General features: G+C 46.0%; 1 protein-coding gene across 4 annotated transcripts in view; it reads left to right on the forward strand.

The window, feature by feature from the left end:
* The first annotated feature begins 3,347 nt into the window (after nucleotides 1-3,347).
* LOC141048423 (class I histocompatibility antigen, F10 alpha chain-like) overlaps nucleotides 3,348-24,351 on the forward strand; it is a 300,218-nt gene continuing 279,214 nt past the window's right edge. For 2 of the 4 annotated variants that reach the window (XM_073543979.1, XM_073543978.1), the window contains exon 1: nucleotides 3,350-3,496. In XM_073543979.1, coding sequence (XP_073400080.1) covers nucleotides 3,448-3,496 — 49 coding nt within the window. In that variant the 5' untranslated portion in view covers nucleotides 3,350-3,447. Of the gene's footprint in view, nucleotides 3,497-22,951; nucleotides 23,213-24,351 lie in introns of all 4 variants that reach the window. The other 2 variants (XM_073543977.1, XM_073543976.1) reach the window with 2 other exon arrangements.

Here is a 24,351-nt window from a genome sequence, read left to right on the forward strand (position 1 = left end):
TTTCCTATTCGACTACACTACATGGTAAAACCAATGGTGTCATTCAAAATTACAACTCGTCCCGCAAAAAATAAGCCCCAACATGGCCACATTGACAGAAAAATAAAAAAGTTATGGCTCTGGGAAGAAGGGGAGCGAAAAAGGAAAACCGCTCCGGTCATGAAGGGGTTAAAAAATAAGAATTTTAAAAAAAATCCCCTAATAAATACACATTTTTATGTAAAAAAAATAAAGTAAACAAAAAGTACACGTTTGGTATTGTTGCTTCCGTAAAAATCCCATCTATAGAAATGTCACCCTAGTTAACCCCTTCAGTGAACGCTGTAAAAAACACAAAAAAGTAGCAAATTATACTTTTTCCAAGCGGTATCATCATACCACTTGGAATAAGTGGAATAAAACGCGATAAAAAAAAAGAATGGTAGTAAAAATAGTATCACTGAATGCGCCATCTTGTTCCGCAAAAAACAAGCCGCCATACAGCTCCATCAGCGGAAAAATAAAAAAGTTATAGCTCTCAGAATAAAGCGATGCTAAAAGTTATTTTTTCTGTAAAAGTTTTTATTGTGTAAAAAAACGATATAAATGAGGCATCGCTGTAATCATAGTGACCCGAAGAATAAAGCTAATTATCAATTTTACCACACGCGGAACGGAGAAAAAAATTCCTGAATTGCTGTTTTTTATTGATTCTGCTCCACAAAAATCGGAATAGAAAGTGATCAAAAAGCGTCATGTGCCCGAAAATGCTACCAATAAAGACGTCAGCTCATCCTGCAAAAAACAAGACCTCACATGACTGCTGAAATATGGAAAAATTATAGATCTCAAAATACGGCGATGCAAAAACTTCTTACAAAAAAATTATCCAAAAAAAAGCCTCTTTTAGTAGGTGACAGAAGCTAAACATGGAAAAAGGATATAAATCTGATATCGCTGTAATCGCACCGACCCGAAGAATAAAGTCGCCATATCACTAATACCGCACAAGGAACGGCGTAAAAATCCAATTCTTCACCTTTTGTGGATTTGTTCATTCTGCTTCCCAAAGATCGCAGTAAGGCGATCAGTGGTTCCCCCCCCCACATGGGGCATCAGTGTACTCAGGACAAATTGCACAACAACTTTGGGGGTCTAATTTCTCCTGTTACCCTTGGGAAAATAAAAATTTGGGGGAAAAAGATCATTTTTCTGGAAAAAAAAAAAATTATTTATGGCTGTACGTTATAAACTTCTGTGAAGCAGTGTGGCGTTCAGAGTTTTCACCACACATCTAGATAAGTTCCTTGGGGGGTCTAGTTTCCAAAATGGGGTCACTTGTGGGAGGTTTCCCCTGTTTAGGCACATCAGGGGCTCTCCAAACGCGACATGGCGTCCGATCTCAATTCCAGCCAATTTGACATTCAAAACCTTTAAGGTCTCTTTCACACATCAGTTTTTTGCCTTCAGGCGCGATCCGGCTTTTTTTTGTAAAACCGGATCCGGCAAAATGCAATGCCGGATCCAGTTTTTCCCCATTGACTTGCATTAGCGCCGGATCGCGCCGGATGGCATTGCGTTTCATCCGTTTTTTGCCGGATCCGGCTACTTGTCTCATTCCGGCGTCTGGAAAAAACGGCTACTGTAACGTTTTTTGTCTCGGGCGAAAAAGCCGGAAGCGCCGTATCCGGCGCTTCCGGCTTTTTGCTACAATGAAAGTCTATGGGCGCCGGAAAGCGCCGGATCCAGAAAAAGACGGATCCAGCCACCGGATCCGTTTTCTTAAGTCTGCGCATGCTCAGATCCAATTGGCCAGCCCCCAGGAACAGATATAACCTGCTAGACGGATCCAGCAAAAAAACGGATCTGTTTCTACAGTTCTCCAAAATTTATGCCGGATCCGTTTTTTCTAAAAATAGCCGGATCCTGCCTGACGGCAAAAAACTGATGTGTGAAAGTAGCCTAAACGATGCTCCTTCCCTTCTGAGTGCTACCGTGTCGCCTAAAGATTGGTCTTTCTGCACACATGGGGTATCGGTGTACTCAGGAGAAATTGCACAACAAATATTGTGGTTCATTTTCTCCTGATACCCTTCACAAAATAAAAAAATTGTGTCTGAAGTTAAATTTTTGGGAAAAAAGTTAAATGTTCATTTTTTCCTTCTACATTGCTTCAGTTCTTGAGAAGTACCTGAAGGGTTAATAAACTTCTTGAATGTGGTTTTGAGCACCTTGAGGAGTTCAGTCTTTACAATGGTGTCACTTTTGGGTATTTTCTGCCATATAGACCCCTCAAAGTGACTTCAGATGTGAGGTGGTCCCTAAAACAAATGGTTTTGTAAATTTTGTTGTAAAAATGAGAAATCGCTGGTCAACTTTTAACCCTTATAACGTCCTAACAAAAAAAAATTTTGTTTCCAAAATTGTGCTGATGTAAAGTAATCAGGTGGGAAATGATATTTATTAACTATTTTGTGTCACATCACTCTCTGATTTAACAGAATAAAAATTCAAAATTTGAAAATTGCGAAATTTTCACCAAATTTCCGTTTTTTTCACAAATAGACACAAAAATTATTGAACTAAATTTACCACTAACATGAAGTACAATATGTCACGAAAAAAACAATCTCAGAATCGCTAGGATGCGTTGAAGCGTTCCTGAGTTATTACCTCATAAAGGGACACTGGTCAGAATTGCAAAAAATGGCCCGGTCATTAAGGTCAAAATGGGCTGGGTCATGAAGGGGTTAATAATATTCCTGACTACAGAAAGAGAAGGTGAAGAAAAGAAAGGATCAGAGGAGGATGTGAAGAATTGATGGTATGAGAGAGGTCAGAGGAGGCTCATGATTTGCTGCGGTTCTGAAGTCAGATGTGAAGTCTGAGGACAAATGTGACACTAGATGGGGGCTCTCATTAGTGGTCGTCCAGGACAGATCCGCAGAGGAGATATAGACCCAAATAAAAGTATTTTACCTATTTCTATGTACAGAATTGCATGCTGGGTGTTGGTGAATGGAGAGCAGTGCAGCAGGGTAAAGCAATGAGGACACTGTCTGCAGTAGCATTGTGCGGCCTCTAGGGGGCACATCCCTTATACTGATTTTCCCCTATTGAGTAATCCCAGAGGCTTTCTCCCCTCATTATCCCCGGGAGGATGGCTCCTGTGTCTGCGGCCTCTGTCCCCCGTGGTCACTGTGTGACGCGTCTTATCCGGCCCTGAGATCTCACAGGTTTTCTTTCCCTTTCGCTTCCTCCAGCTCTCACCTCTCGTCCTCCCTCTGCCCGGTAACTGCTGAGCAGCGGAGATTCCTTCTCCTATTGGAGGACGCTGCACCTCCCGTCCAATCAGCGCTGAGCTCCGCCCTCCAGTGTACAGAGACTGTGAAGCCATTACAGTGTGTCAGTCCTGGGTGACACTGAGCTTCTCCTCCTCGGGGTCCCCCCATATATCGGGGCAGGGGGATGTGGCCCCTCATTGTGCTTCTCCTTCCCGTGTCTGCGGTGTGTTCTGGTGAGTATGGAGGGTGATCAGTGATTGCTCCTGATCGCAGAGGATTATTACGTCTTATGTCGTCTGTTGTGATTGGAGTTTATGGATCAATGTGTTGTCGTCTATAAGAGGCAGAAATCCACTAGAGAAGCTGCGCCTGTAAGATACAAATACAATAATGATTCGGGCCCATAGTCTTTAGTGTGCAGAGAGCAGGATACATAAAAAGTGCACACAGGAAGCCGAGAGAGGTTCTGCAGCAGCTGCAGAGTGACCTGTACAGTACATGACCCCAGCTGCTGCAGAACATCTGTGAGGAACATAAAAGCCTCTGCTCTTGCTGTAACTCCCCACAGACTTTCACCCCTTACCGACATCTGCTGTACATGTACGGCGCAATGGGAAGAGCGTTCCCACAAACAACCGTACCTGTATGACGCGATGATAAAGAAAAAAAGTGAAATAAAGTTTATAAAAATGTGAAAAATAAAAATAGAAAGTAAGAAAAAGAAAAGAGAAAATATTTTGCAAGTAAAAACGCTGTTTTATCTATAAAAAACGAAAGTAAAGGGGAAGAAGTGCATATCTGGTATCAGCAGATCCGGAACACAGTGTCACATTATATAATATCTGATGAACACTGTAAAAAAATAAAAATGCCAAAAATACCACACTGACACACAAAACATAGAATAAAAAGTGATCAAAAAAATTGCCTGCAATAAAAATGGTATCAAGAAAAATATCTTCTTGTCCCGCAAGAAACAAGCCCTTACATAGGTCTGCAGACAAAAAACAAAAAAGTTACAGCTGTCAGAGTGTGAGGATGGAAAAACATTGTAACATATTGATTGTAGTGTGCGAAAGTGGCAAAACATAAAAAACCCTGTATAAGACCGGTGTCTGCGATCATAATGACCCGAAGAATAAAGCTGCCCGATCACTTCTACCACACGGTGAATGGCGTGGAAAAACAATTATAAACTTCTGGTTCTTGTTTCCTCTGTCACCCAAAATGAAAAAAAAGGGATCAAGAAATGTTCTGTGTCCAATATGGTACAAATAAAAGCATCAACTCATCCCGCAGAAAACAAGAACCACGCGGCTCCATCAGCGAGAAAGTGAAAAAGTTCTAGCCCTCAGGATACGGTGATGGAATGACAGATACTTTGTTTGTAAATCAGCGTTTACCAAAAAATAGCAAATTATGAAATTACTAAATAACCCCGACGTCGCTGTAATTGTACTGACCCGAAGAATAAAGTCGTCTTATCACGTTTATCGCACAGTGAACAACATAAAATGGTGTAAAAACATTGCAGACAATTCCTGAATTGCTTTTTATTTATTCTGTTTCTCAAAATTGGAATAAAAATCAAATGATAGATAAGATGTTCCCCCAAATGGCCCCAATGAAAACGTCAGCAAAACACCAGCCCCTCCTCAGATCTGCTGTCAGTGGAAAAACAGAGGCTGTCCGTGTTCCTTGTAGTTCAGAGGCGCTGGAAAAGCGACATGGATCCCAGAAAACATTCCAGTAAAACCCAAGCATGGAGCGCATGCACCCAACAGTGTCCGCAAGCGCAGTGTGGACCTAGCATTAGTTTGAGAGTAGTTTTCAGCTGATTGTGAGAGTGTCGGACCCCCACCAATCTTATATTGAGATTAGTCGTCAATTGTTAGATTTTCAAAAGGGTTGTCCAGACGCACAAGCCGGGCACCATGTCTAAGACACTGGAATGGCATATATGTAATTTTCACTCTGCAACTTCCATTGCACACTAATTGCCAGTGGGGTCAAAATAGTGAGTACACCCCTAGATAAGATCCCTCAGTATAATTTGAAAAATGGGGTCACTTTTGGGTGATTTCTACTGTTTTGGAACTTAGTGGCTCTACAAACTACTCCAGGAAACTCTGCTCCCTAAAAGCCAAATGGCACTCTGAAAATGTGTCTGACCACATATATGGAAGCAAGGAGAGGAGGGAGGAGTGAGCTCAGCACAGTCGTCCAGGTAATCATAAAATGAACTTTATTCAGTTTTCAAAGCGTACAAATTGTACAAAAACAAGCTGACGCGTTTCTGGCACATTAGTGCCCTTAGTCACCTATGCTGGTGGGTGCGCCACGGGCCGGGCTTACCTTGCAGGGACGGAACAAAGTGACTACTACGTAGTCACTAGAGCCTCTGATGGTGACGCCCATTTTCACAAGGTACGACTCGAGGGCAGTCCCCAAGTCTGCAGCAGCGGGTATGAGGTACTGAGAGGTGTCGTCAGGCATCACAGAATCAGTAATCTTAGCTGAGGTCAGGAGCAGAGAGGTCAGGCGGGACGGGTAAACAAGTCGGGTTTTTAATCCGCGGCGGAATACAGAAGAATGCATGAACAGGTACTATCAGGATAGGAACCATAGTTCAGGATTGGTAGGAAGAGCTGCCTAATGAAGACCTTGCTAGCTCGGAATAGGCCAGGGAAGCTAATCGCTGCAGGACCCAGCAAGGTTACCTTCCTGCAGAGACCGGCAATGTCCCCTGTGAAGATCTGAGCTTTTGGGTTGTAATAAACACCTAGGCAGGTTAACAAAGCAACTATTTTGTATCCCTTACATCCATGGCTTTACAACAACTCTGGGTAGATGGGCAAAATACATTGCACTCAGTCCACAAGATCCCCCCCCCGAGGCTGGTAGTGCCACTGCCACCGTACCAGGCAATACTCACTCTCTCCCAACTTTTGGTTGGCCCACAGATTTCTTATCTCCAGCCAGTATAATGTGTAGTCATAGTCAACGCTCTTCTAGACAACCGGTAACAACAAATTCCCATGTATCCAGCAGCAACAGTCCTTAATAATGTTCCTGAAATCCAGACGACAGATCCCTCAACAATAGCAAGTGTGTCCAGCCCTGCCAGCAACCGAACTCCAAACTCCATCCATCCATGTGCTCCATGACCTCATCCTAGATCCGCTCCCTTCTACGTCACTCCCAAATCTCTGACTAAACATGTGGCTTCTTGCCCCCTTCCTGTAATCAGCCCCCCTGAATGGGCAGAAGTGTACACACCGACCCTCATAAACATTTGCTTTTAGCTCAACGAATGAAGAACATTCCATAAGTCCATCACCTGAGATTGCATGTGAGACCCCCTGTGGTGACGGCTCCCCTGGGTCTACTATCCCCATCCCCACAGTGGGCCTTTTTGCTGGGAGAACAAAGGCTTAAGGCCCATGAGATACAGATTAAATTAATAATAGAATGATTTCTTTACATTTACCTTTAGCAATCTCCTGTCTGGCCTTATGTATACTTAACATCGAACCAGCATGTCTTCCTCTGCTTGCTGTCACTGAATGGAAATATTGATTCGTGAGTCTGAACTGAAGAGCAAGCAAATCTCTAATAAAACACAACAATATCAACGTAACCAGTGCTCCGTGCTGGAAAAAGACTGGATCCCGTAGAGCTGTGGACTCCACTCTACGTCCATTCATCCAATAGTCTTTAGTAAATGGCCAACTCCTCACACCCCCTAAGGCTAAATGAAAGCCATGCAGATGCAGCAGTGCTGTAAGACTAACAGGGCAGCCTGACGTGTGGACGTGGAGAAGCCGCACACTGGGTAGAGTGGTGCTGAGGAGGCATGTGACTTACTACCGCGACAGCTATTTCAAAAGTCTAATGGTGCTCCTTTCCCTTCTGAGTGCTGCCATGCGCCCAAGCAGTAGTTTTCCACCACATATGGGGTATCATTGTAATCAGGAGAAATTTCACAACAATTTCACAAATCTAGATTTTCATTTTCACGGATCAACTTTATAAAGCTCCTGTGGGTTCAAAGTGCTCAACACACTACTAGATAAATTCCTTGAGGGGTGCAGTTTCAAATATGGGGTCACTTGAGGTTTTTTTCTACTGTTGAGGAACATTAGAGGTTCGGCAAACGTGACATGGCGTCCGCTATCTATTCCAGCCAAATTTGCACTCCAAAAGTTAAATGGCGCTCCTTCTGTTCCGAGCCTTGCTGTGCGCCCAAACAGTAATTTTGTACCATATATGGGCTATCTGCATACTCAGGACAAATTTAGGGGGCCATTTTCTCCTGTTATCCTTGTGAAAATGAAAAGTTTGGGGCTGAAAAATCTTTTTTGGAAAAAAATTAGGATGTTCATTGTTTCCTAGGAAGCACCTAAAGGGTCAATAAACTTTTTGAATGTGGTTTTGAGCACTTTGGGGTATTTTCTGTCACATAGGTCACTCAAAATCACTTCAAATGTGATGTTGTCCCTAAAAAAAATTGGTTATGTAAATTTTGTTGGAAAATCGAAAATTGCTGACAAAGTTTTAACGCTTCAAATTCTGATTAAAAAATGATTCTTATGTAAAGTAGACATGTGGGAAGTGTTATGTAATAACCATTTTATGTGGTCTAACTGTTTTAAGGGCATAAAATGTCAACGTTTTAATATTCCAAAATGTTCAAATTTTTTGGTAAAAATTTTTATATTTTCATAAATTAATACAAATCGTATTGTTCTAAATCTACCACTAACATAAAGTACAATGAAAAATCATTCTCAGAATCACAGGGATTTGTTGAACGTTCCAGAGTTATTACCACAGGTCAGAATTGAAAAATTTAGACTTTTTGGAAAGTGGAAATAGGCATCGTCGGTAAAGGGTTAATAGAGAAGAACCGGCCTGAATCTCCAAACTAAGGTCATGGAATGTCACTTGACAAACGATAAGGTTTTTAATATTCGAGTTAGGACTGTCCCAATTACGGTCACCGTGGAGTGCTGGGATGGCTTCCGCATTATTTTTTTATCAAAAAACATTTTAACTAAGTACCATATGTTATTTTCAAGCACAATGCTATTTATTTACTGCAGGGTATTTAACCCCTTAACATCTAAGGACGGACATAGTTCGTCACAGGCAGGATATCAGTTCCCGCACCATGGACTATGTCCGTCCTGCATTTAAACTGTCGCTGTGTGTAAACACACACTGACAGTTCATGAGGAAGATGTGCGTGGATCATTGCCATTGGTCCCCGCACCCACAACACTGTGATTGGTCACAGCCCAGTCAGTGCAGGAGCTCAGCGCTGCCGGTGGCTGAGCTTCCTGCACTAACAGCCAGGAGCGGCATCCGCCCCTGACTGTTAGCCCCCTGTTTGCTGCAATTGGGCGCAATTGCAGCGTTCAAGTGGGAGGCAGAGGGTCGGGGGCTCCCTCTGCCTTCTGATTGGCGTCCCCACGATGTAATCGCAGGGCCTGATCTCTGCCATGATGACCCGGGGTTGTCATGACAACGCCCGGGTCATCCAGCTACTGAGAGCCTCAGACCATGCTCTCAGCATGGTCTCAAAAACTTTCTCCATAGGAATAATACATTGCAATGCTCCAGTATTGCAATGTATTATACCATCAACCAAATTAAAAAAAAAGTGAAAGTCCCATAAAGGGACTAGGTAAAAAAAAAAAAAAAAATAACCCCTTACTGCCAGCTGACGGAATAGTACGTCAGCTGGCAGTATGCCCCGCTTTGATGAGGGCTCCGGTGGTGAGCCAACCTCAAAACTGCGAAATGTTATAAACAGCTGACATGTGCCCGCAATAGGAGCGAATGGAATCGCGATCCGCCCGCGCCTATTAACTAGTTAGATCCCGCTGTCAAACGCTGACAGCAGGCATTTAACTAGAGCTTCCAGCGCGCGGCCGGAAATACGCGAATCGCCGACCCCCCGTAACGTGATTGGGGGTCAGCGACGCATTGCCATAACAACCTGAGGTCTACTTGAGACCTCTATGGTTGTTGATGGCAGATTGCTAGGAGCGCCACCCTGTGGTCGGCGTTCATAGCAATGCTGTAATTCTACTGCATAGAGGTGATCTATGCATCACGTCTGTGTAGCAGAGGCGATCGTCATACTTCTTGGAAAAAATGGAATAAGAAACGCGCTAAAAAAAAAAACGAATGGTAATAAAAATAGTATCACTAAATGCGCCATGTTGTCCCGCAAAAACAAGCCGCCATACAGATACATACAGATGAGGTATCCCTGTAATCGTAGTGACCTGAAGAATAAAGCTGCCTTATCAATTTTACCACACGCGGAACGGAGAAAAAAAACAAGAAAAAAACAATTCCTGAATTGCTGGTTTTTGTTAATTCTGCCTCCACAAAAATCGGAATAGAAAATGATCAAAAAACGTCATGTGCCCGAAAATGCTACCAATAAAGACGTCAGCTCATCCTGCAAAAAACAATCCCACACATGACTCTGTCAGCTGAAATATGGAAAAATTATAGCTCTCAAAATGCAAATATTTCTTACGAAAAAATTCTTGCACAAAAAAAAAAGCGTCTTTTAGTGGGCGATAGAAGCTAAACATGAAAAAAGGTATAAATCTGGTATCGCTGTAATCGCACCGACCCGAGGAATAGTCGGCTAATCACTAATACCGAACAAGGAACGGCGTAAAAAATAAAACCAATTCTTCACCTTTTGTGGATTTGTTCATTCTGCCTCCCAAAGATCGCAGTAAGGCGATCACAGTGGTCCCCCCCCACATATGGGGCATCAGCGTACTCAGGACAAATTGCACAACAACTTTTGGGGTCCTATTTCTCTTGTTACCCTTGTGAAAATAAAAATTTTCTGGGAAAAAGATCATTTTTGTGGAAAAATTTTTTATTTTTTAATTTCACGGCTCTATGTTATAAACTTCTGTGAAGCCCTTGGGGGTTCAAAGTTCTCACCTCATTTAGATGTTCCTTGGGGGGGTCTAGTAGGGTGCCAAGGAAAAATGAACTTTGCAAATTGGTAAGTCTTACCCCTCAAATTTGTTCCTTTTGGCATAAGGATTCACCATGTAAAATATGTTGACAATTTAGATTTACCACTTGCTCAAGGCATGTGAATTATTCCATGTTTCTCACTTTCCACAATATTGTACAACACAATAACCACTCAGTTTGTCATCATATCTTTAACTGGATATACTATTTATAATTCAAAAAACATAGAATGGCAGTAAGCATTCTATTACAGTAAAATATGCATTACACAATTAGGTACATTGTACACATATTTGGTATCGCCGCATTCAGAAACGCCCGATCAAAATATAAGATCAATTAATTTGATTAGTAAACGGCATAACATACCATACATTACGCGGGATATGCATGACGATAAATACTAAACAAACATTTAAAACTGCAATATGATGTGCCATTGAGCAACCAGTAAATGATAACTAATCTTAAAAAAAGAAAATTATAAAATATCTATGACCAAAAAGGAACAAAATTAGGAGGTAAGACCTTCAAAAACTTGCGACTTAATTTTTACCCTGCATTTCCTTGGCACCCTAGGGTCTAGTTTCCAAAATGGGGTCACTTGTGGGAGGTTTCCACTGTTTAGGCACATCAGGGGCTTTCCAAACGAGACATGGCGTCCGCTCTCGATTCCAGCGAATTTGACATTCAAAACCTCAACCGATGCTCCTTCCCTTCTGAGCGCTACCGTGCGCCTAAGGATTGGTCTTCCTCCACACATGGGGTATCGGTGTACTCAGGAGAAATTGCACAACAAATATTGTGGTTCATTTTCTCCTGGTACCCTTGACAAAATAAAAAAATTGTGTCTGAAGTAAAATTTTTGGGAAAAAAAGTTAAATTTTCATTTTTTCCTTCCACATTGCTTCAATTCTTGAGAAGTACTGTGAGAATCATGTGGGAATAGTGGATGAAGGCAGGTATATCTCTCCCAGATACCTTTCCTATGTGGCCTAGTCTGGTCAGTATCGCATCTGCTTGCTAATGAATAATGGGAGGTGGATATAAAAGGATGCCAGGTGGTTGTGTGGGTGTCTCAGCCTGGGGACACAGAGAGTCTGTCTGTGTGAGAGACACACGTGAGTGAAAGCAGTGCCCACTGCAACTGTGGTTTGGCTGGACGGGAGAAGCCCGCCAGTTGGTAGTTAGTTTGTACCTTGTTTAGTTAGTGCCGGACAGGCAAGGATTTGTTTTATGTTTTATTTCCTTTTGCATTGCTTTCACCGTTAATAAACCTGACCCAGGGTCAGTTACACCCGAATCCCAGCTCTGCGCCTGAGTTTCATGCTGAACGCACGTGACCTTTGACCCCAGCAAAGCCGATCCCGGAGTGTTTTATCACATTGTGGTGGAGAACGCGGGCATCACGTTGCAAGCATGAGCATGGAGGACGTGGTGAAAGCGCTGGTACAGTCCACCGCCGTCCAGCAAGAAGCTAATCGGGTGATTATGCCCCAGCTGAAGGAGTTGGTGGACATAACAACTACCAATCGTTCGCTTCTCCAGCAGGTGGCGCTGCGCCTGGCAAGCCTACATGAGGTTAACTTGGAAGCCGAGTCGAGAGTGATTCACGTGAGTCGTACTGGCAGAAGATGACGACCGAAGATAACGTCGAGGCATACCTGACCACGTTTGAACGGACGGCGGTGCGAGAAAAATGGCCGAAGGCACGATGGGCCGGCCTGATTGCCCCGTTTCTTTCCGGTGAGGCCCAAAAGGCTTATTATGACTTAGAACCTGAAGCCGCGCAGGACTTTGACAAACTGAAAGCCGAGATCTTGGCCCGGCTGGGAGTGACGACCGCTGTCCGTGCACAGAGAGTGCATGAATGGACTTATCAGCCGGATAAACCACCGCGGTCACAGATGTTCGACCTGATCCACGTGACGAAGAAGTGGCTACAACCCGAGGTGCTGACAGCGCCAGAGATAATCCAGAGAGTCGTCATGGACAAGTATCTGAGAGCTCTACCGCCAGCCCTGAGGAAGTGGGTAAGCCATGGAAATCCTACGACGGCAGATCAACTGGTGGATCTGGTAGAATGTTACTCCGTGGCGGAAGGGCTCCGAGACGACGCTACCCCACCTCGTTCTTCATCATCTCCACGTGGAACCGGTAAGACTGTTCCAGGGAGTAGGGGAGAAGGAAAAATCCCTAAGACATTGGGGGAGGAAAACGGGACTGCCCGCACTGCGAGGCCGAGAGTAACGAACTATGGTCTAAGCAAGGGGCCCGTTAGGTGTTTCCGCTGCCAAGAGATGGGACATATTGCTGCGAACTGTCCGGTCACTACTGAACCCATGCAGTGCGACGTCACAGACTCTAAAAACCGCATGTCTATGGTTGCACGGGTAGTGAGTGTGAATGCCGGTCAAAAGTATGTGGAAAAACACTTGTGTGATTTAACTGTTGATGGCAAAAATGTGGTGGCATTGTTAGACTCGGGAAGTGTGGTGACTCTGGTGAAGGCCAGTCTGGTGTTAGCCCCGACTGGACCATCAGACAAATTTTCTGTAACGTGTGTGCATGGAGACACCTGTTCATACCTCACCACGGTCATATGCATTACAACTTCCTATGGTTCTGTGCAACATAAAGTGGGACTCGTCCCGGCGTTATTGCATGATGTTATCCTTGGCCGGGTTTTTTCCCACTTCTGGCAATTGTGGGAGAATCAGTTGATGCCCTCGGGTAATAATGTACATGATTCTCCTCCCCGGGCGCGTGTGGGTCCCGAACCCCTGGAAGAGGTCTCCCCGGAAGACTCGGGGGAAGAGTCTGCTGGAAATGACCTACAGTTCCCGTTTTCAGTCATGGCGGGTGATACGGAGGAGACCGGGGAAGAGGAGGAGGCCGACAGCCGTCCACCTCCCCGTTTGCCGGATTTAGAAGTTCAGAAAGATGACTTCCAAAGCGAGCAAATAAAGGATCCTACCCTTTCTCAGGCTAGGACAAATGTAAAAGTGATAAATGGGGTACCCGTAGAACCTGGCTCTAGGCTGGCCTATCCTTACATGGTTCTGGAGAATGATTTACTCTATCAGATAGAGAAAAAGGGGGAAGACCCGGTGCAACTATTAGTTGTGCCAAAACCCTACCGGCGGCAGGTGCTGGACCTGGCCCACGGACATGTGATGGGAGGTCACCTGGGTGTCCAGAAAACCACCGAAAGGATATTACACTGTTTTGTTTGGCCAGGCATGCATCACGATGTTCGTGTATATTGTGAGTCTTGTCCTGACTGCCAAGCCTCTGCACCTAAGCCCCGGTTCTGTAGCCCTTTGGTACCCCTACCTATTATTGAAGTCCCGTTTGAGAGGATTGGGATGGATTTAGTTGGGCCCCTTCCACGGTCTGCACGTGGACACCAACATATCCTGGTCATCTTGGATTATGCCACTCGTTACCCGGAGGTCATACCTTTGCGTAACACGGCCACCAAGACGATTGCCAAGGAACTGGTGCATGTGTTTAGTCGGGTCGGTATACCAAAACAGATACTCACCGACCAGGGGACCCCCTTTATGTCCAGGGTAATGAAGGAGCTCTGCCGATTGTTACAAATCGAACCGTTACGCACATCCGTGTATCACCCTCAAACAGACGGGTTGATCGAACGGTTCAATAAAACTCTGAAGCAGATGCTGAGAAAGGCGATAGACAAGGATGGGAAGAACTGGGACTATTTACTTCCGTATTTGCTTTTTGCCATCAGGGAAGTGCCCCAGTCTTCCACGGGGTTCTCGCCTTTCGAGTTATTGTACACCCGACGTCCTTGCGGACTGTTAGACGTTGCAAAAGAAACCTGGGAGGGTCAGGTCACTCCGTTTAAAACGGTGATAGATCACGTCACACAAATGCAGGACCGTATTGCGGCTGTTATGCCTATCGTCAAAGAACACATGATGCAGGCTCAGGGAGCCCAGAAAAGAATCTATGATAGGGGCGCCAAGATCCGTACCTTTGCACCCGGAGATAGGGTGTTGATCCTGGTCCCCACGGTGGACAGTAAGTTCCTGGCAAAGTGGCAGGGCCCCTTTGAGATTAAGGAAAGAGTTGGTGAAGTAAACTACAAAGTATACCAGGCAGGTAAACGGAAACCTTAACAGATTTATCATGTAAATCTGATAAAACCCTGGAAAGATCGGTCTGCTTTGTCAGCGGAGCTGGCCCGTCCCGTCTGCTCGCATACCGTACCGGAGGTACGGGTTGCAGAGACTCTCTCGGAGCGGCAAAAGACTGAGGTCAGGCAGTTTCTACTTCACAACCAAAAGTTTTTCTCAGAAAAACCCGTGCAGACTACGCTAATGAAACTGTCAGGAACACCGCACTGCACTTGCTCACTGAGCCAGGGCGCGTGTCCTGAGTACAAAGACTGTGCACAAAGATACCTGCGGAGCGAGCAGCAGTGGTGACAATGCATGCTCCAGGACCTGAATCACGTGACTGCTGGGGGCGTGTCCTAAGCGCCACAGAGCTAGGAGCTGCAGGGAAACTCCTAGAAGGGTAACTACAGGACAATGTTACCAAGGAGCATAGACAGAGACAGACACCAGATCAAGCCGGGTCAAAGCACGAGATAGCAGGACAGTACCAAAGGGCTTAGACAGAAAGAATAGTCAGGACGTAGCAATAGATCAGAAAACCAGAACAGGTATTAGACGGTACAATAGGGGTAAACTGTAACGGAGTAACCATAGCCAAGCCAGGAGGTCAGAACCAGAAAAAACAATGGTACCAAAAACGAGAGACGGAGTACAGAGTGAAGGAACAAGCCGGGTCATACACGGGAAGCAAACCAACAATGCAGAGTACACACACACCAGAATAGCAGTATAACTGACAGAGAATGCCAGTATGGAGTGAGCATAAATACCCCTCCCAGATCCAAAGAGAGGCCGGCAATGTTAACCCTGTCAGAACAGGACATTAACCATGTCCTAACCATGACAGTACCCCCCTCTTAATGGGGGGCCACCAGACCCCCAGGTTTCTCAGGGTACCTGGCATGAAAAGCCCGCACCAGTCGATCAGCGTGCACCGAACTGGCCGGAACCCACGATCGATCCTCAACGGAATATCCCTTCCAATGGATAAGGTACTGAAGTCTCTGGCGCACCCACCGCGAATCAATGATGCGCCCTACCTCGTACTCCAGTTGACCCTCTACCAACACTGGTGGAGCCACGGATGAGGGATCTTCTCTAACTCCCCACAGGTTTTAATAGGGACCTGTGGAAGACGTTAGAGATTTTGAAGGAGGTGGGCAACTGTAATCTGTATGCCACCGGGTTGATCACCTCTACAATCTTGTATGGGCCAATAAATTTGGGGCCCAACTTCATAGAGGGTATTTTAAGTTTGATGTTACGAGTGGACAACCAGACTTTTTCCCCCACTGTTAATGCAGGAACCACCCCCCTCCTCCTGTCTGCAAAATGTTTGAACTTCTTCTGGGCTTTGGAGATGTTCCCCTGTACCTCCTTCCAGAGGGTTTTTAATTGTTGTACCATCCCCTCGGCACCAGGGCAATCCGAATCCATATGGGAAAATTCCCCAAACTGCGGAACAAACCCATAATTGACCAGAAAGGGAGGCTTTCCGGTAGACTGATTAACCCGACAGTTGAATGCAAATTCTGCCATGGGCAATACCTCACACCAGTCTTCCTGTCTGGAGGAGGCCTGGCATCTCAGAATCTGCTCCAATGACTGGTTGGTGCGTTCCGTTTGTCCGTTAGAGTCCGGGTGATAGGCAGAGGAGAATGACAACGTGACCCCCAACTTCATACAAAACGCTCTCCAAAACCTGGCCACAAATTGCACACCCCTGTCCGACACCACGTTCACAGGCACTCCATGCAGTCGAACAATGTGCTGTATAAACAAACGAGCCAAGGTTTCAGCCGATGGTAACGCAGGTAATGGCACAAAGTGGGCTTGCTTAGAAAATCTATCAACCACTACCCATACCACTGAGTTGCCCTTGGAAGGCGGAAGGTTAGTGATAAAGTCCATGGACAGGTGTGTCCATGGTTTATCCGGAATTGGCAAAGGCACCAATTCCCCGGCCGGCCAGACCTGAGAGCTTTTAGAGCGCGCGCACACCCCACAAGTATTCACAAACCTTTTTATATCAGTACCCATAGAGGGCCACCAAAAACCCCTAGCTACTGCCCCCCGGGTAGCTGCAATACCAGGGTGTGCACTTAACATAGAGTCATGAAATTCTTGAAGGAGTGTGGGACGGAATTGTTCGGGTACAAACAATTTACCTGGGGGTTTATTCCTGGGAGCTTGTGCTTGTGCTTCCAGAATCTCGCTCTGTAACTCAGAGGAGATTTCGGCTACATCCACTCCCGGTTGAAGAATGGAGGAAGGAGGTTCTGGAGGGGACACAGAATCAAAACTTCGGATTAAGGCATCTGCCTTTACATTTTTAGACCCTGGTCAGAACGTGATGGTAAATTGAAATCGAGAAAAAAAAAGTGCCCACCGAGCCTGTCTGGGGGTCAATCTCTTAGCAGACTCGATATAGGCCAGGTTTTTATGATCAGTGACGACCGTAATGGGATGAGCGGCCCCCTCCAAAAAATGCCTCCATTCTTCAAAGGCCAATTTAACTGCTAACAGTTCCCTGTTACCGACATCATAGTTTCTCTCGGCCGACGAGAACTTCTTAGAGAAAAATGCACAGGGTTTGAGGTTAGTCAGGGTAGAGGGGCCCTGTGACAATACTGCCCCCACCCCCACCTCCGAAGCGTCGACCTCGACGATAAAAGGTCTTGACGAATCGGGTTGTACCAACACAGGGGCTGTAGTAAAACACTTCTTTAATGCCAGGAAGGAATTTTTTGCGGCCACAGACCAAATTTTTACATCTGCCCCTTTAAGAGTGAGGTCCGTCAAGGGTTTTACCACCTGCGAGAACCCTTTAATGAACTTCCTATAATAATTAGCGAAGCCCAGAAATCGCTGCAACCCCTTCAGGTCATGAGGCTGCACCCAATCTGTAATGGCCTGAACCTTCCCTGAATCCATGCGGAATCCCTCCCCGGATACAATTACACCCAAAAAAGACAGTTCTTGCATAAAAAATGAGCACTTCTCCAGCTTAGCATACAAATGGTTCTCCCGGAGTCTCATAAGCACCGTACGCAGATGATGCAAGTGTGACTGACTGTCCTCAGAGTAAATCAAGATGTCATCCAGGTAAATGACTACATAACGTCCAATCAAGTCAGAAAAAACAACATTAATAAAGTTCTGAAAAACCGCAGGAGCGTTAGTGAGGCCGAAGGGCATAACCAGGTTTTCACACAGCCCCTCAGTTGTCAGGAACGCTGTTTTCCATTCGTCCCCCTCCCGGATCCTTATAAGGTTATAAGCCCCTCGTAGATCGAGCTTAGAAAACCATTTGGCCCCCGTGAGTTGATTGCATAGATCAGGAATCAACGGGAGAGGGTACGTGTTCTTAACAGTAATTTTGTTCAGTTCTCGAAAGTCGAGGCACGGTCGCAACCCACCATCTTTTTTCTTTACAGAGAAAAACCCCGCTGCCACGGGTGAGACCGAGGGCCGAATATGCCCCTTGCGAAGGCTTTCTTTAATGTACTCTTTCATAGCTTGGCGCTCAGGCCCGGACAAATTAAACAAACGAGCCTTGGGTAATTTGGCTCCAGGTACTAAATCGATAGCACAATCATATGGTCTATGTGGTGGGAGCGCCTCGGCCTCGCTTTCGGAAAACACATCTTTAAGGTCTCTCAGGTACTCCGGAATACCCTCCAGACCGACAGATGACACAGATACAGATTTTATCGGATTGACAAAAGGAACCGGGTTACAACACAGACCATTATCATTACATCCCCAACGGGTGATCTCCCCCTTCACCCAATCAATAAGAGGATTGTGGCGTTGCAACCAGGGCATTCCCAATACCAGTCCTGCAGGCAGATTATTCATAACGAAACAACTTAAATTTTCCACATGAGTGGAACCCACTTTCATAGAAAAAACTTCAGACATAAAACAAATTCCATCCCGGGTAAGAGGGGATGAATCCACAGCCACAATTTTAACAGGGTCTTTTAACCTGACTGTCCCTATCTTATTAAGAGTCACAACTTGGGCATCAATCAGATTAATGGAGGAATCACAGTCAACAAAGGCGGTGGTCATAACAGGACCGCCAGCAATTTCCAATTCAACCTGGAGGACCATTTTTATACGTGAGAAAAAATGTACCTGGGAGTCTGGACAACCTCCTCGATTGTTGCCCAGACTCAGTCGTTTCTCTGAAGGTTTCTCTGAAGAAGGGCAGGAGGGACAATTCCTTTTCCAATGTCCAGAGGCTCCACAGTAAAAACATAGTAGGTTGTCTCTGCTGTGCCTTCTCTCTTTCTCCTTAACCGAGACTGACCCAACGTTCATGGGCTCAGATACGGGTGAAGTGTCACACAATTTGGGGTACAAGGGAGACTCTTGTTGCATAATTCCTCTAGCACGGAGTCTCCGGTCCATATGGACCGCCTGCATCATGGCGTCCTCCAGGGTATCAGGAGGCGGATGTAATGCCAGAGCGTCCTGCAGATGGTCAGAAAGTCCCCTGCGAAACAACCCCCTCAGGGCGGCGTCATTCCAGGATACTTCGGCGGTCCAACGTCTAAACTCTGAGCAGAACCATTCAGCAGAGTGCCTCCCCTGTGTCACACTCATCACCATATCCTCTGCCAGACGCACTCTATCAGGCTCGTCATAAATGTGCCCCAGAGCCTCAAAGAACAAGTTCACTGACATACGTTCAGGAGCAGAGGAAGACAGAGAGAAAGCCCATGCTTGCGGAGCCCCCCGAAGTAGGGAAATAATGACCCCCACCCTCTGGAACTCATCCCCGGAGGAGCGGGGCCTTAGAGAAAAAAAAAGGTTGCATCCTTCTCTGAAAGACCTGAACTCCTTTTTATCCCCTGAGAAGGGATCGGGCAATTTGACTGGAGATTCGGGGGACGCTAATTACACATCCCTACCCCCAGAACTAGAAGCCCCTGCATCGACAGCCCCCTGCACAGTAACCACCAACTGTTGCTGGGTATGGGCCATCGTGCGCTGTTCCACATTGAGTTTATGGAACATTTGGGTCAGGTGCTTGACCTGATCAGCCAAGGCTTGTATGGGATCCATGAGGATAACACACACTTTTTTTTTTTTTTTCCCTTCAGAGGAAAAAAAACCTGAAACGGTCAGTTATAATGTCAGGAACACCGCACTGCACTTGCTCACTGAGCCAGGGCATGTGTCCTGAATACAAAGACTGTGCACAAAGATACCTGCGGAGCGAGCAGCAGTGGTGACAATGTATGCTCCAGGACCTGAATCACGTGACTGCTGGGGGCGTGGCCTAAGCTCCACAGAGCTAGGAGCTGCAGGGAAACTCCTAGAAGGGTAACTACAGGACAATGTTACCAAGGAGCATACACAGAGACAGACACCAGATCAAGCCGGGTCAAAGCACGAGATAGCAGGACAGTACCAAAGGGCTTAGACAGAAAGAATTGTCAGGACGTAGCAATAGATCAGAAAACCAGAACAGGTATTAGACGGTACAATAGGGGTAAACTGTAACGGAGTAACCATAGCCAAGCCAGAAGGTCAGAACCAGAAAAGACAATGGTACCAAAAACGAGAGACGGAGTACAGAGTGAAGGAACAAGCCGGGTCATACACAGGAAGCAAACCAACAATGCAGAGTACACGCACACCAGGGGTCAGACACACCAGAATAGCAAGGTAAAAAAAGAAAATTTTTTCAGCTCACCCCAAAGAAGACAGCTATAAGTCCGATCGGTGCACGGAATGTGGAAACAGGATCCCTCTGCAGCAAAGCGTAATATGGAAAAAAATTCCAGCATCCAGATCAGTAATTAGATTAAAAAATTTTTTATTCCTTTATTCCAAAATTTAAAAAAATCATAAGATTCTCCATCATGATAAGAGACGCATCAGGACGTGTAGTTGGACGCGTTTCGGACAAAAAACCAGTCCTTATTCTAAGACAACCAACACCAGAATAGCAGTATAACTGACAGAGAATGCCAGTATGGAGTGAGCATAAATACCCCTCCCAGATCCAAAGAGAGGCCGGCAATGTTAACCCTGTCAGAACAGGACATTAACCATGTCCTAACCATGACAGAAACATGACATTGTAACGGAACCTGGTGTCACTGTTCACGTGAAACCCTACAGAATTCCGGAAGCGCGCCGTGAAGCCGTTTCCCGAGAAGTGAAGGCAGTGTTAAAGTTAGGCGTCATTGAGGAATCGCACAGTGCTTGGTCCAGCCCGATTGTGTTAATTCCTAAACCGGACAGCACAATTCGGTTCTGCAATGACTTCAGGAAACTGAATGCGGTCTCAAAATTTGATGCCTATCCTATGCCCCGGGTCGACGAGTTAATAGATCGGTTAGGAAAAGCCCGGTATATTACGACCCTAGACCTAACAAAGGGGTATTGGCAGATCCCTTTGGCGGAGGCTGCCAGAGAAAAGACGGCATTTGCTACGCCGGAAGGTCTATTTCAGTATGTGTATATGCCGTTTGGACTGCACGGGGCCCCGGCGACCTTCCAGAGACTGATGGATCGAGTCCTGAGGCCACATAGGCGGTACGCTTCGGCCTATTTGGATGACATTGTCATTTACAGCTTGGACTGGGAGACTCATCTCCAGATAGTACAAGCTGTGATTGACGACCTGTGGGAGGCAGGTCTAACCGCGAACCCCAAGAAATGTCACATCGGGCTAGAAGAAGCCCGGTATTTGGGGTATGTAATTGGGAGGGGTATTGTTAAACCCCAGGTTGATAAGATTCAGGCGGTTCAGGACTGGCCACAACCTGTCAACAAGAAGCAGGTGCAAGCCTTCCTGGGGATCGCCGGCTATTATCGCCGGTTCATACCCAATTTTGCAGCCATCGCTACCCCACTGACGGATCTTACAAAAGGGAAAGACTCCATCATGATTAAATGGAGTTAAGCGGCTGAAGAAGCCTTCCATAGCCTAAAACGGGCACTTTGCTCTCAGCCCGTACTGGTGACTCCGGACTTCCGCAGCGAGTTTGTGGTACAAACGGATGCCTCTGATACCGGTATCGGGGCCGTACTCTCACAAGTGAGGGACGGAGTGGAGCACCCAGTCCTCTATCTCAGCAGGAAGCTGAATAAACACGAGCAAAGGTATGCAGTCGTAGAAAAAGAGTGCCTCGCCATTAAGTGGGCTCTGGAGGCCCTCAAATATTACCTCGTGGGCCGAAAGTTCAGGCTGATCACGGACCATGCCCCTCTCAAGTGGATGCACTTGAACAAGGAACGGAATAGCCGGGTGACCCGGTGGTTCCTTGCCCTGCAGGCCTACACTTTTACGGTGGAGCACCGCCCAGGGGTACAGATGGGGAACGCAGATGCCCTGTCCCGAGTGTTTGGCAGGTGTCATTGCTCGACCGGAGTGGTCTGAGCAGAGGGGGGGGATATGTGAGAATCATGTGGGAATAGTGGATGAAGGCAGGTATATCTCTCCCAGATACCTTTCCTATGTGGCCTAGTCTGGTCAGTATCGCACCTGCTTGCTAATGAATAATGGGTGGTGGATATAAAAGGATGCCAGGTGGTTGTGTGGGTGTCTCAGCCTGGGGACACAGAGAGTCTGTCTGTGTGAGAGACACACGTGAGTGAAAGCAGTGCCCACTGCAACTGTGGTTTGGCTGGACGGGAGAAGCCCGCCAGTTGGTAGTTAGGTTGTACCTTGTTTAGTTAGTGCCGGACAGGCAAGGATTTGTTTTATGTTTTATTTCCTTTTGCATTGCTTTCACCGTTAATAAACCTGACCCAGGGTCAGTTACACCCGAATCCCAGCTCTGCGCCTGAGTTTCATGCTGAACGCACGTGACCTTTGACCCCAGCAAAGCCGATCCTGGAGTGTTTTATCACAGTACCTAAAGGGTTAATAAACTTCTTGAATGTGGTTTTGAGCACCTTGAGGGGTGCAGTTTTTAGAATGGTGTCACTTTTCGGTATTTCTGTTATATTGACCCCCTCAAACTCACTTCTAATGTGAGGTGGTCCCTAAAAAAAATGGTTTTGTAAATTTTGTTGGGAAAAAATGAGAAATCGCTGGTCAACTTTTAACCCTTATAACGTCCTAACAAAAAAAAAAAATTATGTTTCCAAAATTGTGCTGATGTAAAGTTGACATGTGGGAAATGTTATTTAGTAACTATTTTGTGTGACATCACTCTCTGATTTAAGGGTTCAAAACTTAATTTGGAAAATGCAAAATTTGACAAATTTTTGTTATTTTCATAAATAAACGCAAGTTATATCGAAGAAATGTTACCACTGATATGAAGTACAAAGTGTCAGGAGAAAACAGTGTCAGAATCAGCGTTCCAGAGTCATAACAACAAAAAATGACAGCGGTCCGATTTCAAAATTAAGGCCTGGTCATTAACCTACAAAGTGGCTTGGTCCTTAAGGGGTTAATCACTATGTTTCTGTCTTTGGTTTATATGTGTCTCCTCCTGTGACTGCAGGGTCCTGTGTGTGACATGTAACACTCTGTGTCTCTCTCAGACAGTCACTCTCTGCGGTATTATGACACGGTGGTCTCAGCTCCGGGGTCTGGGCTGCCGGAATACTCATCAGTCGGATATGTGGATCATCGGCAGATTGTGAATTATAACTCAGAGAGCGGCAAAGCCCGACCCAAGGTCCAGTGGATGGAGAAAATGGGGGATGAATTCTGGAAGGAACAGACACAGATCACTAAAGGGAGTGAGGCGGCATTCAAATATGCTGTGAGGGCAGTGATGGAGCGATTCAACCAGAGCGGAGGTGAGAAATATACTGTATACACACTATATACACACTCTACACTGTATACACTATACACACTGCACTGTATACACACACTACACTGTATACACTATATACACACTACACCCTATACACACACTACACACTGTATACACTATATACACAATATACATACTACACTGTATATACACTAGACACACTACACTGTATACACACACAATATAGACACTACACTATACACTATATACACACTACACTGTATACACAATACACACACACTATACTGTATACACACTATAAATATAATACACACTACACAGTAAATTTGTAGGCTTTTAGTTTGGGAGAGGCATTATATGAGGTTAGGGTCCCATATAATGCCTCTTGTCATCTTGTCATGGCTGATGGGCTCTTATGAAGTGATCAACTTCTGCGCGAAGTACCTTCATTATTATAAGTATATTCTGCATAGCCGTAATGCAGTTAATATTTCATATTTTACCCTTCGCCTCGACAGCACCCACTGGAGGTAGCGGGATCCGCCTCATTGGAACAGGAAACCTACAGAAAGATAAAAGGGGGCAGTCCACCTCTCCTCCTCAGTTTTGGTTTGCTGTTCCCAGGGGAACCTCAGGAAGAATCCTTCAGAACACATACCTGGGCCAGTGCAGTATCCGCGAGAACGGCAGGGGCTGTGGTCCAGAAGCAGCGTCGGGGGAGTTTCCGTTAGACGGCTCCCCCCTCTTCTGGTGGATGGATTGGAGTGATGACCGGGTCCGGGGAGGGCCGCCCGGTCTCACTCAGGAGCACACTGGGTGCACCGCATGGAGCGCTGGGACAGCCGCCGAAAATACTTAGCGGCGACTCTGGGACCAGGGAAGAGCCGCCGCTGTAGGAGCGGTAAGAGCGCCAGTGGCGCAGAAGAAAAAAACGCAGCGGCAGATTTCCGGCTGGGGGACGCGGCCCCGTGTACAGAGCGGGGCCTGCGCATGCGCCGCTCGACGTAGGTGCTCCGAGCCCCGGAAGTAATGGGTGAACTTCCGGGGCATAATGGCTGAGGTACAGGGCGCCCATAAGCGCTATTGCGCAGGCGCAAAGCGCGCGATTTGACCCGGAAGGGACTTCCGGGTCAAAAAAAAAAGGGAAGGCCCTATTTA

Source organism: Dendrobates tinctorius, unplaced genomic scaffold, assembly GCF_039654945.1.
Source record: "Dendrobates tinctorius isolate UK_male_01 unplaced genomic scaffold, ASM3965494v1 ptg000135l, whole genome shotgun sequence".
Lineage (NCBI taxonomy): Eukaryota > Metazoa > Chordata > Amphibia > Anura > Dendrobatidae > Dendrobates > Dendrobates tinctorius.